Source organism: Orcinus orca, chromosome 1 (assembly GCF_937001465.1).
Source record: "Orcinus orca chromosome 1, mOrcOrc1.1, whole genome shotgun sequence".
Taxonomy (NCBI): domain Eukaryota; kingdom Metazoa; phylum Chordata; class Mammalia; order Artiodactyla; family Delphinidae; genus Orcinus; species Orcinus orca.
The window spans coordinates 103,017,493-103,035,612 of NC_064559.1; the positions used below are offsets into that span (position 1 = coordinate 103,017,493).

Genomic DNA, 18,120 nt, shown 5'->3' on the forward strand with positions numbered 1-18,120 from the left:
AGGCCTAGCGTGCCTGTGCTGGCAGGTGTGCCAGACCAACCAGCCCACCCCCCAAGCCAGGCACGACCTCAGTCCTGGGCTCTGGCTCCCAGGGCCGCCCGGTTCATCCTGCTCACCTCAGAGAAGGAGGACGCTCCCCAGAAGGCCATGTAAGCTGTTTCCAGGCCTCAGATGCTCCCACCTGCCTTTCTCAGCTGAGAGGGTGGGCCCCGCCCCCTCTCCGGAAGTGCAATCCCTCTTCCCAGAAGCAGCTTCCTCTACTTCCTCCGAGGCGAGGCCAGGCCGGGGGACGCCACGGGCACCAGCGCTTCTGAGGGCGGATGCCTGAGGCATGGCCTCTCGCAGTTTCCAGGCGCACCACCGAGCGGGCGAAGGGCTACGCAGGAGGCCGCCGGGCTGCCCGCCCACCCCGCACGCTCCACCTCCGACGCGGGGAGGCCTCTGCTCCGAGGATCCTCCGCATCTCGGAGGACGCCGCGCTTAGTCCAGGCCTGACCACCCCGACAAGCCCCAGCAGCCCCTCCCCATTGGCGCCGCAGGGCTCAGCTCTGGGCCTCTCAGGAGGCCCGGGTCTGGGCGCTCCGGGGCAGCCACTCCAGGGCAGAGAGCACAGCGCCCCGAGGGGTGTGGGGGAGACCCCCAGGTGGGATAAAAGCCCGGGCTTCCGGGAAGGCGAACAACTGCGTCCCCTGGTGGTCAGGCGGGGCCTCGAGCTCTTTCCTCAACTGCAGCCCTGATTACAGTGTTTCCCAAAAGGAGGATGCAAGATGGTTTTAGGTGCTAAGTACGCTTTTTTGAAATGCTTGACTTATTTACTCTTGGGTGTTTTAGAAAGAAATTACGAGTACAACAACCCCTTTTCTTGAATATTATTTTGCTATGAGGCTAACTTTTTTAAAGTGAGTGGTTAACATTGGTTTAAAGGAGATATTGAATAAAAAATAAACAGATGTTGCACTAAAAAATCATGGTAGTGGAACTCAAATGACTTAAATCCGGGAAAACTATCAGCCCTACAAGGACGATGAGGGGAATACGTGGGTGTGATGGTTAATTTTATGCGTCAACTTGCAGGGAGTTTTTGCCTGACATTAGCATTTAAATCAGTGCACTTTGAGTGGGTGTCATCCAATCAGCTAAAGGTCTGAATAGAATAAAAAGAGCCACCAACCTGAGCAAGAGGGAATTCTCCAGTGGAATGCCTTCAGACTTCATCTGTACCATGGGATCTCCTGGGTCTCCAAGCTGCAGATTTTGGACTTGGCTGCCTCCATAACTGCATGAACCAATTTCTTATAATAAACCTTTTCCTACATATATACACATCCTACTCGTTCTGTTTGTCTGGAGAACTCTGACCAATAGAGTGGGTCATCTCAAGCAGTCCTTCCAGCTTCCACACAGGCACTAGGTGGAGCTGTGAGGAGGACAGCAGGGGAGAGAACGTTTGGCTCCAATACCTGATGCTCTGAAGTGCTGAGGGGTCACTCTATGCCCTATTCCGTAGGCACACTCACCCCGGTTTCACTGCTTCTGTCCTCTTTCCCCTTCCCACCAGGGCCCTTGCACACCAGGTCTTGGGGCATTCCCACTGCTCATTCTTCCTGGAGAACTAAGTAATGCAAAGTAGGTGGAGTCTGTACCCAGTTCAGGATATCTAGTTTCCTAGCTCCTCTCCCTGATGACCTTGCAGCACTTGCTTATCAGAGTCTTTTCCCTTCCCTGGAATTCTGTTGTATCTGTAGGATAAGAGGGCATGACTCGAAGGTCTAAGGACTCTGCAGGATGTGAGTGCCTTTCCCCACGCCTGGCCTGTTTCCACCCCTTTCTTGTCTTTGCCCCCGAAATAGTAGAAAGACTTAACTGATTGCTAAATTTTGTAAGCGTGATTGGCTCAGCTCTGCCCTTCTTCTACTGGGAGCTGCAGAGATCCTCCATGCCATAACAGGGACCTACATCTGTGCAGGGAGGCCTGCCCCAACCCAGGGCTGGCATTAGGTGGGTAACTTTGCCTAACCATGGGGTCTACCATGAGCAAGCCCTAACAACAGACCTAGAGCCACAGCCTATAACTGAATGTCTATCAGCAAGAAAGTGGCATTCTGGCTACCACACTTCCTTCCTGTTGAATTTTCCAACCCTGTTCAGAAATAGAGCAGGGGGTAGGATGCGATTTATTGACATTTCGTTGTACAGTGCAACAATTCCTTCTAGCCCCTCTACCACTTCCATTCAATAAGACGATGAAGACATCTAATGAATAAATTCTCTTTCATGGATTGATGTAACCCTTCATAGGTACTATAAGAAACTGAGAAGGGGCAAAGCTTGATGGTAAACACTATACAATTATACACCCTTGATGGAAAACATATATTGGAGTAAGACCTTTTCCGGGATCCCTCAGGAAACATACATGACTGTCGATCAGTCAGTGGTTTATTCAAAGTTAAAAGTAGAGATTTAGGGGCTTCCCTGGTGGCGCAGTGGTTGAGAGTCCGCCTGCCGATGCAGGGGACACGGGTTTGTGCCCCGGTCCGGGAAGATCCCACATGCCACGGAGCAGCTGGGCCCATGAGCCATGGCCGTTGAGCCTGCGCGTCCGAAGCCTGTGCTCCGCAACGGGAGAGGCCACAACAGTGAGAAGCCCGTGTACCGCAAAAAAAAAAAAAAAAAAAGTAGAGATTTAGAGTAAACCGTTTGTGTTCAAATCCTCTCCCTCTCCATGACTAGCTATGTGACCTTGGGTAGGTCATTTAACCTCTCTGTTCCTCACTTTTTTCATCTATAAAATGGGGATGATAATAGGAACTCAAAAGACTTGCTAAACACCATAATACTTCTGATATGTTTCACATGCTGTGTTAGTCCCAGATCCACAAGCATTTTGTCTCTAGAATAAAATCTGTGGGACCAAGAAAGGAAATGTTTTGCAGAAGTCTTGGGAATAGTAAAATCAAACCAAATGTGAACGTTTGGGCCAGGAACAAGGATAAATTTCTAGACAAACCTGAATTAGAAAACAGGACCATCTTCCCAGGATGAACTCCTCAGACAAATATCAGATTGACTAACTTAGCTTCCAAACCCAGGCTGTGCTTTGGGGCACATGAAACACACCTGAGCAATGTATACAGGGCTCTGTTCCCTGATGGCAGTGGCTTTAATTCCTCTAAACTTTCACCAGGTGTCTATAGACACTCATACTTCCCCTCTATGGCTCCTGAGTCAACAAAAGTGGAAGCTGGAACAGAGAGGGAATAATTAGCCCAAGGGCAGACGGTCTGGCAGTGAAGGACTCTGCACTAGAACCCAGGGTTGAGTGGCTGATTAGTGCTCAACCCCAGCTCCAAAGTGCTCCAGGGCTAGGAGGACAAACAGATTTCAAAGCAAGAATCCAAGGCCCAGGAGGAACCTAAGACTCCATCATATCACCATCCCTCTACCTTTTATTATCTTCCAGACTTTCTGTGCCTATTAATTTTGGCCTCGATCTTGAGCTCTTTTGACCTTATAACCCACTTCCCTTCTAATAACTGGGTCACAGTCCAAATCCCGGTCTTCAGTGCTTCGGGCAGGAAGGAACATTGCGGGTGGGCCCCATGCTGCCTGACCTACCATGTGGGAGATAGGTTGAAATTAAACTCCTTTCAAGTCTGACTAAGGGGCCGTCCAGTCTTCTCATCCCAATGTGCCTCATCCTCTGTAAAGTCAGAACCCTGCCACCAACTCCAGCTCCAGCTCTGTCACCTGGGGGAGGGGGGGCATACTCTTCAGGTATGGCCCTTTCAGAATGCCCTCTGGCTTCTTCTGACCTGGGTGAACTACCAGGCCCCAGGGTGTCTGGCTGAGATGAAACTCCTCATTAGATTTTTCATGATCAGAGCAATCAGTGCACAGTAATAACAACAATAATGAAACATGAGCAACAAGAGTAACAATAATCACTAATGTAAACTATGGACCTTGGGTGATAATGACATGTCAATGTAGGTTCACCAAGTGCAATAAAAGTGCCACTCAGGTAAAAAAAAAAAAAGAGTAACAATAATACTGTTATCAGTTGGCCTCTTTTGTTATTTATGAGCCCAGGGGAGGAGCCCAAGTTTCCACGGAGCAAAGCCTCCTTCGCTACTGCCATGCGGTCTGCACCCGAGCTGTCACTACACTGAGGCTGGCAAGAGGGGCCACACTGCACCATCTCCGACCACAGTGGAGCCAGAACTCTGAGACTCAGCCAGTGGGCCAGCCTGGGACAACTGATCCGGCCTTGGTTCAAACTGATGCTCTGGGGCCAGGAAAGACATTATAGGGAACTGAGGGGCACCCCGTGACATCTGTGAAAAACGGCCGCCCAGACATTCCCCAGAACTGGCTGAGTCTAGAGAGATGTGCCTCAAAACTCCTCCAGAGCCTTTGCCAAGACTCTTTTTGTGCAACTTTGGCCTGTCTCTGCCTGCGTCTTCCTCAGAGAGAAGAAAAGGGGGTGAGACAGACAGACTGGAAGTGAGAGAATGAGTCTGATTACTTGATTATTAAATTGATCAGCACCACGGTCAGGAACTGAATCTGACCTTACATCCCCCAGACACATGCCCAGGACTCAGCACAGAGCAAGCTCGCATAAATGTTTGTTGAATAAATAAACGTGAATTAATGTGACTAATGAGTTCTGAGTGCCAGCTTTATGAGAGGAGTTGACAAACTACAGCAGAACCAGAGCCGGCAGCCAGGATTGTGAGTGTTCCGGAGACCTCGTCGCGTGACAAAAAGTTAACAGAAGAGATAGAAACAGAGAAGAGGAGATGTAAGAGGGAGACTGGACAATTGTTTCTGAAATCAGAAAGAAGGAGGAAGAATTTTATGAGCCTTGATTTACATTGTTTCAGAAGGCAGAATGGGAGCCAAGGAGCAGAGTTCACAGGTAGATTATAGCTCCAAGCAGATGGATATTCCCCACAGCTGGAACTACCCAGGTGTTGGACAGGCTGCCTGTTGGGAAGGGCCTCCTCCATCAGAGGCTGGACACCACCATGGGGAGGGGCACAGGGACGGGCCTGCATTTTGTGAGGTGCAGACCAACCGCTGAGATTACCTGGAAGAGTCCAGATTCATTTCTCCCTTCCCTCAGAAGGAGAACAGGTTTTCATGTGACATGAGTCCTGTGAGGCCCTGAACAAAACTATGAAAAAGGAAAATCTGACTTTAGCCTCCCTCACTTACCTTTTCAGAACACTTGTCCTCTCTGGTTGTAGAACTCCTAACATGAACATTCTTGTCTTGGATGTGAGTAAACAAAGAAAAGAAGTTACTTAAGAGTGTTAATGCCTTAAGATACCAATCCACATTTTGAAACAGGGTGCTTCAAGAAAGCAATGAGCAAATCTAATGCTGGGTTTGCAGCACAGTAGCATTTGAATGGGAAAGTCCTCTCAGGGACCCTCCGAGCAATCAAGCAACAGGGCTCAGAACCTAACCGTGTTCAGCATAGTGCTAGTCAGAGAGCAAGGGAACTGCATTGGGAGGCAGAGTCCTGGGTTAAGCCCTCGCTCCACCTTATACTGACTATGTCAGTTAAGTTACTGATTAGTTACTTAGCTTTTCTGAGCTTCATTTTCCTCATCGGTAAAATAGTGTTACGGCCTGCCTTCTTGAACACAAACATACAAAGAGCAGAGAAAAGAGGTCTGAGGGAACACAGAAGGAGAAGCGTCAGCTCTGACCCAGGGAGGGGGCTGAGCTGAACTATAGACCATGCCTCGTTCCTGCCTGGATCCCAGGGTTCTGTCCCCATTCAGGAGGCCCCTCTGTTCTCTCCCATCATCCAAGGTTTGCTCAAAGGCCTCTGAACTCACTCCCTTCCACAGCCACTTCAAGCACTCCAGAGGATTTCCTCAACCTCTGCCCTTCCCATCCCCAGAGGCATTTACCTGCTTCAGAGGAGACAGTTCCCATAAACCAAAAATCTGCTTAGCCAGTTCAGACCACTAAAGCCTTGGGTTTCTTTATTGAAAACCTTGGGTTTCTTTCTGCAAATAAAGGGCTTAATTATTCTGTTGTATAGAACTGACTCACAGCAAATTAAAATTGATTTCCACAATGACCTGATGACCTTGCTCTTCACTGATGATATGGCAGCACAAAAAAAAAATCAACTAAACTGCAAGACTAAGAACATTTTAAAAATTGAAATGTAGTTGACTTACAATATTATATTACTTTAATGTGTACAACATAGTGATTCAATATTTCTATAGATTATACCCCATATAAAGTTATTATAAAATATTGGCTATATTCCCTGTGCTGTACATTACATCCTTGTTAATTTATTTAGTTCATACCTAGCTGTTTACACCTCTTAATTCCCTTCACCTGCTTTGTTCTTCCCCCACCCTTCTTCTCTCTGGTAACAATGGGTTTGTTCTCTGTATCTTTGAGTCTGTTTCTGTTTTGTTACATTCATTCAACTAAGGATTTAAGTATTAACTGAGATTCAAGAAAATGGGATCTTTTGGTCATTGCCTGTCTGCTTGTTTGTTTTGGCCCTGGACAGTTCCAGTATAGATGAAATTAGGGGTGGACCAACACTTTCTGTAAAAACCAGATAATAAATATTTCAGGCATTTGTGACCTAAAAGTATATTACATAGTTATTTATACATAACAAGAGGGAAAACAAATTTCTACCATCTTTTGACAAAATTCAAAATATAAAAATAATAATTGAATACAATTTTTTTAATAGAGGTCTACCAATGAGAAAAATTGCAATTCCTTTTTAAGGAGTAATATTTCATTTAATTGAAGCTCAAAGTTATTTTTTCCTATCACCAAAGTCTATTGCAAATATTCATCTGCTTTTGCTGCTGTGTAATGAAATTTTACATATTTCATATTTTAAAATGTCTTATCACATGGATACATATTGCCAAATACTGATATCAATCCACAAATATGAATTTAATTGAGCGTACTCATTTTTGGAAGGTATTAATAGAATTCTACTAGGTTCATTTCTTGATATTTGCCTTAAAATATAGCATCACAGGGACCTTCAAGATGGTGGAGGACTAAGACGTGGAGATCACCTTCCTCCCCACAAATACATCAGAAATACATCTACATGTGGAACAACTCCAACAGGACACCTACTGAATGCTGGCAGAAGACCTCAGACTTCCCAAAAGGCAAGAAACTCCCCATGTACCTGGGTAGAGCAAAAGAAAAAACAGAGACAAAAGAATGGGGATGGGACTTGCACCAGTGTGAGGGAGCTGTGAAGGAGGAAAGGTTTCCACACACTAGGAAGCCCCCTCACTGGCGGAGACTGCGGGAGCTTCAGAGCCATGGAGGAGAGCACAGTCACAGGGGTGCGGAGGGCAAAGCGGAGAGGTCACTATCCACACATCCCCCGGGAGCCTGTGCATCTCACCACTGCCAGGGTCCTGTGATCCAGGGACAACTTCCCGGGGAGAACACACTGTGTGCCTCGGGCTGTTGCAATGTCACGCCGGCCTCTGCTGCTGCAGGCTTGCCCCGCATCCCAATTATGACTACCATACCCTTCCCTCTCCCCAGTCTGAGTGAGCAAAAGCACACTAATCAGCCGCTGCTTTAACCACCTCCTGTCCGTGTGGGAACAGATGCCAGAGGGCCACCTACACACAGAGGCAGGGCCAAAACCAAACAAAGAAAAGAAAGGTAAATTTCTCTGTACAGGCTCAGGAGCAGCGGATTAAATCCCCACAGTCAACCTCATGTACCCTGCATCTGTGGAATACCTGAATAGACAACGAATCACCCCAAAATTGAGGTCGTGAACTTTGGGAGCAACTGTAGACTTGGGGTTTGCTGTCTGCGACTGATCTGCTTCTGATTTTTATGTTTATCTTAGTTTAGTGTTTAGCACTTGTTATAATTGGTAGATTTGTTCATTGGTTTTGTTGCTCCCTTCTTTTTATTATTTTTTTAATTTTAATAATTTTCTTTCAATTTTTTTTTCTTTCTTTTTTTCTCCCTTTTCTTCTGAGCCGTGTGACTGACAAGGTCTTGGTACTCCAGCCAGGTGTCAGGCCTGAGCCTCCAAGGTGGGAGAGCCAACTTCAGGACACTGGACCACCAGAGACCTTCTGGCCCCATGTCCCATATGATATCAATTGGCGAGAGCTCTCCCAGAGATCTCCATCTCAACGCTGAGACCCAGCTCCATGACAACGGCCAGCAAGCTCCAGTGCTGGATGCCCTATGCCAATCAACTAGCAAGACAGGAACACAACCCCACCCATTAGCAGAGAGGCTGCCTAAAATCATACTAAGTTCACAGACACCCCAAAACACACCACCGGACGTGGTACTGCCCACCAGAAAGACAAGATCCAGCCCCACCCACCAGAACACAGGCACCAGTCCACTCCACCAGGAAGCCTACACAAGCCACTGAACCAATCTCACCCACTGGGGGCACACACCAAAAACAACAGGAGCTACGAACCTGCAGCCTGAGAAAAGGAGACCCCAAACAGAGTAAGTTAAACAAAATGAGAAGACAGAGAAACACACAGCAGATGAAGGAGCAAGATAAAAACCCACCAGACCAAACAAATGTAGAGGAAATAGGCAGTCTACCTAAAAAAGAATTCAGAGTAATGATAGTAAAGATGATCCAAAGTCTTGGAAATATGTTGGAGGAAATACAAGAAACGTTTAACAAGGAATTAGAAGAACTAAAGAGCAAACAAACAATGATGAACAACACAATAAATGAAATTAAAAAGTCTCTAGAAGGAATCAATAGCAGAATAACTGAGGCAGAAAAACGGGTAAGTGACCTGGAATATAAAATAGTGGAAATAACTACTGCAGAGCAGAATAAAGAAAAAAGAATGAAAAGAATTGAGGACAGTCTCAGAGACCTCTGGGGCAACATTAAACGCACCAACATTCTAATTATAGGGATCCCAGAAGAAGAATAGAAAAAGAAAGGGTCTGAGAAAATATTTGAAGAGATTATAGTTGAAAACTTCCCTAACATGGGAAAGGAAATAGTCAATCAAGCCCAGGAAGCACAGAGAGTCCCATACAGGATAAATCCTAGGAGAAGCACACCAAGACACATATTAATCAAACTATCAAAAATTAAATACAAAGAAAAAATATTAAAAGCAGCAAGGGATAAACAACAAATAACATACAAGGGAATCCCCATAAGGTTAACAGCTGATGTTTCAGCAGAAACTCTGCAAGCCAGAAGGGAGTGGCAGGACATATTTAAAGTGATGAAAGGGAAAAACCTACAACCAAGATTACTCTACCCAGTGAGGATCTTATTTAGATTCAACGGAGAAATCAAAACCTTTACAGACAAGCAAAAGCTAAGAGAATTCAGCACCACCAAACCGGCTTTATAACAAATGCTAAAGGAACTTCTCCAGGCAGGAAACACAAGAGAAGGAAAAGACCTACAATAACAAACCCAAAACAATTAAGAAAATGGTAATAGGAGCATACATATCAATAATCACCGTTAATGTAAATGGATTAAATGCTCCCACCAAAAGACATAGACTGGCTGAATGGATACAAAACAAGACCCGTATATATGCTGTCTACAAGAGACCCACTTCAGACCTAGGGACACATACAGACTGAAAGTGAGGGGATGGAAAAAGATATTCCATGCAAATGGAAATCAAAAGAAAGCTGGAGTAGCAATTCTCATATCAGACAAAATAGACTTTAAAACACTGTTACAAGAGACAAAGAAGGACACTACGTAATGATCAAGGGATCAATCCAAGAAGAAGATATAACAATTGTAAATATTTATGCACCCAACATAGGAGTACCTCAATACATAAGGCAAATTCTAACAGCCATAAAAGGGGAAATCGACAGTAACACAATAATAGTAGGGGATTTTAACACCCCACTTTCACCAATGGACAGATCATCCAAAATGAAAATAAATAAGGAAACACAAGCTTTAAATGATACATTAAACAAGATGGACTTAATTGATATTTATAGGACATTCCATCCAAAAACAACAGAATACACTTTCTTCTCAAGTGCTCATGGAACATTCTCCAGCATAGATCATATCTTGGGTCACAAATCAAGCCTTGGTAAATTTAAGAAAATTGAAAATTTTTTAACATCTTTATTGGGGTATAATTGCTTTACAATGGTGTGTTAGTTTCTGCTTTAAAACAAAATGAATCAGTTATACATATACATATGTTCCCATATCTCTTCCCTCTTGCATCTCCCTGCCTCCCACCCTCCCTATCCCACCCCCCCCCCCCCGGCGGTCACAAAGCACCGAGCTGATCTCCCTGTGCTATGCGGCTGCTTCCCACTAGCTATCTATTTTACATTTGGTAGTATATATAAGTCCATGCCACTCTCTCACTTCGTCCCAGCCTACCCTTTCCCCTCCCCGTGTCCTCAAGTCCATTCTCTATGTCTGCGTCTTTATTCCTGTCCTGCCCCTAGGTTCTTCAGAACTTTTTTTTTTAAGATTCCATATATATGTGTTAGCATACGGTATTTGTTTTTCTCTTTCTGACTTACTTCACTCTGTATGACAGACTCTAGGTCCATCCACCTCTCTACAAATAACTCAATTTCGTTTCTTTTTATGGCTGAGTAATATTCCATTGTATATATGGGCCACATCTTCTTTATCCATTCATCTGTCGATGGACACTTGGGTTGCTTCCATGTCCTGGCTATCATAAACAGAACTGCAATGAACATTGTGGTACATGACTCTTTTTGAATTATGGTTTTCTCAGGGTATATGCCCAGTAGTGGGATTGCTGGGTGGTATGGTAGTTCTAGTTTTAGTTTTTTAAGGAACCTCCATACTGTTCTCCATAGTGGCTGTAACAATTTAAATTCCCACCAACAGTGCAAGAGGGTTCCTTTTTCTCCACAACCTCTCCAGCATTTATTGTGTGTAGATATTTTGATGATGGCCATTCTGACTGGTGTGAGGTGATACCTCATTGCAGTTTTGATTTTCATTTCTCTAATGATTAGTGATGTTGAACATCCTTTCATATGCTTGTTCACAATCTGTATATCTTCTTCGGAGAAATGTCTATTTAGGTCTTCTGCCCGTTTTTGGATTGGGTTGTCTGTTTTTTTGATATTGAGCTGAATAAGCTGCTTGTAAATTTTGGAGATTAATCCTTTGTCAGTTGCTTCATTTGCAAATATTTTCTCCCATTCTGAGGGTTTTCTTTTCGTCTTGTTTATGGTTTCCTTTGCTGTACAAAAGGTTTTACGTTTCATTAGGTCCCATTGGTTTACTTTCGTTTTTATTTCCATTTCTCTAGGAGGTGGGTCAAAAAGGATCTTGCTGTGATTTATGTCATAGAATGTTCTGCCTATGTTTTCCTAAACAGTTTGATAGTTTCTGGCCTTACATTTAGGTCTTTAATCCATTTTGAGTTTATTTTTGTGTATGGTGTTAGGGAGTGTTCTAATTTCATTCTTTTACATGTAGCTGTCCAGTTTTCCCAGCACCACTTATTGAAGAGGCTGTCTTTTCTCCGTTGTATATTCTTGCCTCCTTTATCAAAAATAAGGTGACCATATGTGTGTGGGTTTATCTCTGGGCTTTGTATCCTGTTCCATTGATCTATATTTCTGTTTTTGTGCCAGTACTAGAATCCAACTCGGAAAAGAAGAAATAAAGCTGTCACTGTTTGTACCTTGGTGTTCTTGCCAGATGGTTTCCCAACCTCTGTCAGAACTGGTTTTAAAACAATAAAGCTCTGAGATATTGTCACTTATGTGCCTTACTCCCACCTATGGTGTAGCTGGATGAGTTTGTGGTGAGTCAGATAAGAAATAAAAGAAATTGAACTTCACATTTAATCCCTCCATGTGTCTGAGCATAGAACCAAGGGGCTTTTGGATCATACCGCAGCAGCTCTCTTGGGTAGGACCAATGGTTCATGCACTTGTACATTCACTCTGAAAGAAGTAGAGGCAAGTTCAAATATCCCTTCACTAGTACCTCATTGTTTTAGCTTCTGAACATTCATCCAAACTCTTCCAACCCTATCAACCTCATCAGAGAGTTCTGACATATATACAAACCACATTTTCCTAATTCTCTCTCTTCATTTGTCTTTGAAGTTCAAAGGAAAGGTTGGCTATTTTTAGAAAATTTCTTCCAAAGACAGGTAGGAAGACTAGGAGCCACATTCAGGAGTTATAAAAGGAGAGAGGGCTTCCCTGGTGGCGCAGTGGTTGAGAGTCCCCCTGCCGATGCAGGGGACACGGGTTCGTGCCCCAGTCCGCGAGGATCCCACATGCCGCAGAGCACCTGGGCCCGTGAGCCATGCCGCTGAGCCTGCGCGTCCGGAGCCTGTGCTCCGCAACGGGAGAGGCCACAACGGTGAGAGGCCCGCGTACAGCAAAAAAAAGAAGAAGAGGAGAGAGCTGGAAGTAAGATTCAGGAAACTCCTCTTTAGGATTTATTCCCTTTGAGAGAAAACAAACAAACAAAATCCAGAAGGCTAAAGAGCCATTGTTCCACAGGAATTAATACGAGTTTTCACCGTAATTTGATTAAATAAAACCTTGTAAAGAAACCAAGAGGAAACCAAAGTAAGGAATAGAGTCAGATTCCTTGACCTAATGGGTCTCTACCAGTTCAAAATATCTTGGCCATTGATAAGTAAACTTTATTCATTCATTCATTTACTAATTTATTCATTCATCAACAAATATTGAGTACTTACTATGTTCCAAGAATCATCCAGGCACCAGGGATGCAGCAGTTTAAAAAAAAAACATAGAAAATATGGTTCTTGTAGAATTTACATCCTAATGGAGAGACAATAGGAAACAAATTAGTAAAATACATCTTACATCAGATAATGACAATTTCTACAGTGGAAAAAAGGGAATGCAGGAAGATAAGGAAGTTTGAGGGTCACAATTTTAAATAGGGTGGTCAGGGTAGGTCTGCTGAGAAAGTAACATTGGAGCAAAGACCTGGAGAAGGTAAAGGAAAGAAACAAATGTCTGGAGAAGAGCATTCCAGGCAGAGGGAACAGCAGCTGCAAAAGCTCTGAGGCAGCATGCTGCTGGGTATGTTCAGGAAATAGTAAAGTGACAAGTGGATACAAAATGAGCAAGGGGTGAGTCACAGGAGGCGAGGTCAGAGAGGTCATTCTGTAGACCCACTAATCATGTCTGGTAGGCTTAAGGATTTTGAATTTTCCTCGGAACAAGCTGGAGAGAGCCATCAGATGGTTTTGCCTCAATCCTTTCCCATTTCCTGTACATACCTAGACTTTTTCCCTTGTGTGTTTGGAGCCTACAGATCTGGACTAGATGATAGTGACCCAAATGATATCCATGTCTGTGCAGGCAGTCATCTGACTCTTGGTCCCTGCACAAAGTTTCCTGCACCCGGGAGCAACATCATCAGGGATGCTGCACTTGGTTAATCAGCATGAGCCTGCAAACATATGGCTGCCTAAGAATCTCAACAGCACACTAAGTCCCTTTTAGGGAGGCAGAAAAGAAACAAAACAGCCGTTTTTAAAGTCAAAACTTTAAGGAGTTTATAATACAGTTAGAAAATCAAACAAATATGCAGAGAGAGAGAGACTTCAGGATGATTGCAAAGCAAGCTTCTAACAAGTGTAAAATTTAATAATACTACCCTATACTATAACACATGTCTAGCTTTCTTACATTCTCACCCATAAAACTTCTATCAACCCTTCAAAGTAGTTATAAATTTGAATACCTTACAGTAAAGAAACTAATGAGCTTTAATGACATCACTGGAAAGTTCCAGACAATTAACTCGCAGCAGAGCCAGGACTTGAACCCGGATCCACAGTGTCTATGTCCAGGACTCTGCACTGCCCCATAGCTGGCCATCTTTGATAAACAACTAAATGCATAAGGGACTATCTAAATAGGAGCAATCAGAATCTCATAAAATTAACCAGATCTTTGGAGGAAGAGCTTTGAACCAAGTCTTATACGTGGAATGGATGTGGACTGACATCTGGAAAAGGGCAGGAATCCTGGGCATCAGGAGTAGTTTGAGTAGAGACACAGATGAACATCTACCCAGTTAAATGCAGGGAATAGGAAACAGATTAGGTACCTATAGGAAAGGGCCATTTTAAGAAGCAACTGAAGATTATGTAGAAGAGGGGTGTGTACCCCTTTCTTCTTTACCTCTCACACCCTAAGTATCCATACCCCCTTCTCTCCAGTTTCTCCTACTTCTCAGGAAACTTCTTCCTAGGCTCCCTCGTGAGCTTCTCCTCCCTTTTTGCCACATTTTATGAGGCTTTTCCCACTCTTCCTTCCTTATGCCAAGTGCTTCTCTACCTTGGCTGCCACTTTATCATCAAGAGAGTTCTAAAAAATCCCTGGTGCCTGGATTCTATTCCCAGAAATTCTAATTTTATAGGTCTGTGTTGTGACCTGAGCTATGTGGATTCTTAAAAGTTACCCTGAGAAAAAGGAACCCTCCTACACTGTTTGTTGGTGGGAATGTAAATTAGTGCAGCTACTATGGAGAACAGTATGGAGGTTCCTTAAAAAACTAAAAATAGAGTTACCATATGATCCAGCGATCCCACTCCTGGGCATATATCTGGAGAAAACCATAAATCAAAAAGACACATGTAAAAAAAAAAAGACACATGCACCCTAATGTTCATAGCAGCGCTATTTACAATGGCCAAGACGTGAAAGCAACCTAAGTGTCCATCAACAGAGGAATGGATAAAGATGTGGTATATATACACAATGCAATATTGCTCAGCCTTAAAAAAAGAATGAAATAATGCCATTTGCAGCAACAGGGATGGACCTAGAGATTATCACACTAAGTGAAGTAAGTCAGAGAAAAACAAATATGATATTACTTATATGGGGAATTTTTTAAATGATACAAATGAACCTATTTACAAAACTGAAATAGACTCACAGACATAGAAAACAAACTTGGTTTACCAAAGGGGAAGGGGGGGAAGGTTAATTTAGGAGCTTGGGATTAAAATATACACACTACTATATATAAAATAGATAAACAGCAAGAACCTACTGTATAGCATAGGCAATTATACTCAATATCTTGTAATAACCTATAATGGAAAAGAATCTAAAACAGAATATATATATATATATATATATATATATATATCTGAATCACTTTGCTGTACCCCTGAAACTAACACAACATTGTAAATCCACTATATTTTAATAAAAACTTTTCTTCAAAAAACTCCCCCAGAGGGCTTCTCTGGTGGCGCAGTGGTTGAGAGTCCGCCTGCCGATGCAGGGGACACGGGTTCGTGCCCCGGTCCGGGAAGATCCCACATGCTGCGGAGCGGCTGGGCCCGTGAGCCATGGCCGCTGAGCCTGCGCGTCCGGAGCCTGTGCTCCGCAACGGGAGAGGCCACAACAGTGAGAGGCCCGCGTACCGCAAAAAAAAAAAGGAAAATGAAGTTCGTAAGAACAGGGTTTACTCCAAATGCAGAGAGAATAAAGAAAAGATCCAGCAACTGGATGATTCCCAGGTGCGGGAGAGACAATCCCATCAGGATCGGTGGCCCCTGCAGGATGAACAGGAAGAGGTAAGAGAACGAGAGCAAGAGAGGAGGAGCTGGCAACAGCGCGAAAGGCAATTCCCAGCTGAAGAACTGCTGGAGAGGGAGGAGCAAAAGGAAGCCAAAAGGCGGGACAGAAATTTCCGAGAGGAAGAGCAGCTGCTGAGATTGGAAAGAGAAGAGAAAATACGCCATCAGGAAGAAGACAGAGAGTTCCGCGAAGAGAAACAGAAGCTGCGCCGGCCGGAACGCGAGCAACAGCTTCACCGGGAGCGAGATAGAAAATTCCGCGAGGAGGACAGCTCAGCCGGGAAAGGGAAGAACAGCTGCGCCGCCAGGAGCTAGAGGATGCCTTCTCCCAGGGGGAACAACTTAGGCGCGCCGAGCAAGAGGAAGAACAGAGACGTCCGAGGCAGAGAGACAGGAAGTTCCTAGAGGGAGAGCAGAGGCTCCGGCAGGAGCGAGAGTTAGAAAAGCGACGCGTCCAGGAGGACAGTAAGTTCCTCGAGCAAGAAGAGCAGCGGCAGCGCGAGGGGCAGGAAGAGCTGAGGCGCCGGCAGGAGCGGGAGAGAAAACTCCGGAAAGAAGAACAGCTCTGCCGCCAGCAGCAGGAGGAGCAGAGCTGCAGCCAAGTCTGGGAGGAGGACAAGGGCCGTCGGCAGGTTCTGGAGCCCGGCAAGCGTCAGTTTGCCAGTGCCCCGGTGCGCTCCAGCCCTCTGTTATGAGTACATCCAAGAGCAGCGATCTCAATACCGCCTTTAAGAGATGCTGCCAAATCCCGACACCTGCCAAAGCTTCGAGCAAAGGAAAACGAGAAACACTAAGTAACAAATGACTCTAATGTTTCCGGTTGGGGGAAAACTCTCTAGTGTTAGAATATCTCTTTTTTACAAAATCTTAAGCTACACTCTTTCATGTACTTTGTACTCCTGCCTTTTATTCTTCCTTAAGTAGTTCTTTACTGCAGGATGTCTTTGCTCTTTGGTGCAGATGTGGTGTGCATTTTTTAAAAACATATAAGCCATTTCATTTCTGTAAGGAGTTTTGTTTGGGGAACACGTTCATTTATTGCTTTCAAAAGTAACAAGAATATTATGTCGATTTGAGATTCAAAAGAATGGGTCTGTTTTTTAATTTGTTGATCCATTTCGTAGAGAGTTCAGATATATTTGATGTTCAAGTTGGTATTTCTTCTTGGGCCTAAATTACATTAATATTTACCTCCAAATATCTTGTCACTTTTTGTAGCATAATTAGCACAGATTCTGCCAGGGGACTGAATTTTTACAACAACACTTGCATAGTGCAGGGGGGATGGCTTCTCCAGAAAAACTCCCTGTGAAATCAGCCCGTAACTGGAAGAAATATCTGTTAAGAATAAGGTTTAGCTTGAAGACTTAGAATTTGAATTCGATTTTTTTTACACTTAACTCTATAATTATTTAAAATCTCATGAAGCAAAAGCAAGGTGTTTCTCAAACAACTCCAGAGCTCAAACCTTAAAACCATGTCTGCTTGTAGTCTGTAGTGCTCAGTTCCTTTCCCCCAGTCTTCGATGAGCTTGAGAATATTACTATCTTTGTTAATTTTAGCTGAGAGGGGACCTGCTCAGGATCCTGTAAACATCTACCTTGCTCTAGAGCCAACCAGAGATCACAGAGCATTTTGGGGAAGGAAAGGGGGAATGTTTGTGGACAGAGGGGCATGTCCCTGGAGGCCCTTTGACAAGACCCATCAGCCCACAATCCTTTGAGGCCTATTGATACTACTTTGGAGACATACTTGTTAAAATAATTGGACTGTGTAAAAAATTAATAATAAATGTTTTGGCAAACAATTATTTTTTGTCTGTTTTAACTATGCATCAAACCATAACTCAAGATTTAATGGTTGGGAACTGACATAAGTTTCCAATCACTTAAGGGTGTTTGGTTACTATTATCTATGTCTAAGTATAAAAAAGGAAAAAAAAAAAAAAAAAACCTCTCTATTTTCCAAAACCATTTTTCTCTGTTAGGGTGAATGCTATATTATTTCCATCCCCAAGCTAGGATTCTTTTTCCAAGTGTTTTTATTCTTGACCCTACAGCTTTCTTTGCCCTTTCTTGCGGTGACTCACTGCTCATGACAAATAATGGTGCTTCCAGTGTGTGTTAATATTTTCTTCTAAGAATACAGTAACTTCTTGGTCTCTGAAGTCTGATGAGGCAAAAGTAGAAAATGGCCTGAAACTTCAGCTCAGCATTACAGAAATTAACTGACCTCTTGATTTAAGCAACACAATCCATGAGGTGACTTAGTCAGAAGGTGCTTAATAATAATCAGGCCAAAAGTATCAGATTATCCTCTAAAGATCCAAACACCCCTGTGCCACCTGCTGGAATCTATATTCTATACCACGGTATTCACAGCGTGGTAACTAGGAGTAAATCCAAGAAGGCCCTGATGCAGGATAGTATCATTCCTAATTGTGAGGGTCATGGTTGAGAAGATTTCCTAAGTTATAGACACTAAA

At 43.9% G+C, this 18,120-nt stretch overlaps 1 protein-coding gene across 1 annotated transcript; it reads left to right on the plus strand.

Moving 5' to 3' along the window:
* Window positions 1–320: 320 nt before the first annotated feature.
* Window positions 321–17,442, plus strand: LOC125964742 (trichohyalin-like). The gene is given in 4 exon segments (XM_049711232.1): window positions 321–643; window positions 15,518–15,900; window positions 15,903–16,324; window positions 16,326–17,442. Coding segments are annotated over 4 exon segments (1,170 nt in total). The 3' UTR covers window positions 16,368–17,442.
* Window positions 17,443–18,120: the final 678 nt, after the last annotated feature.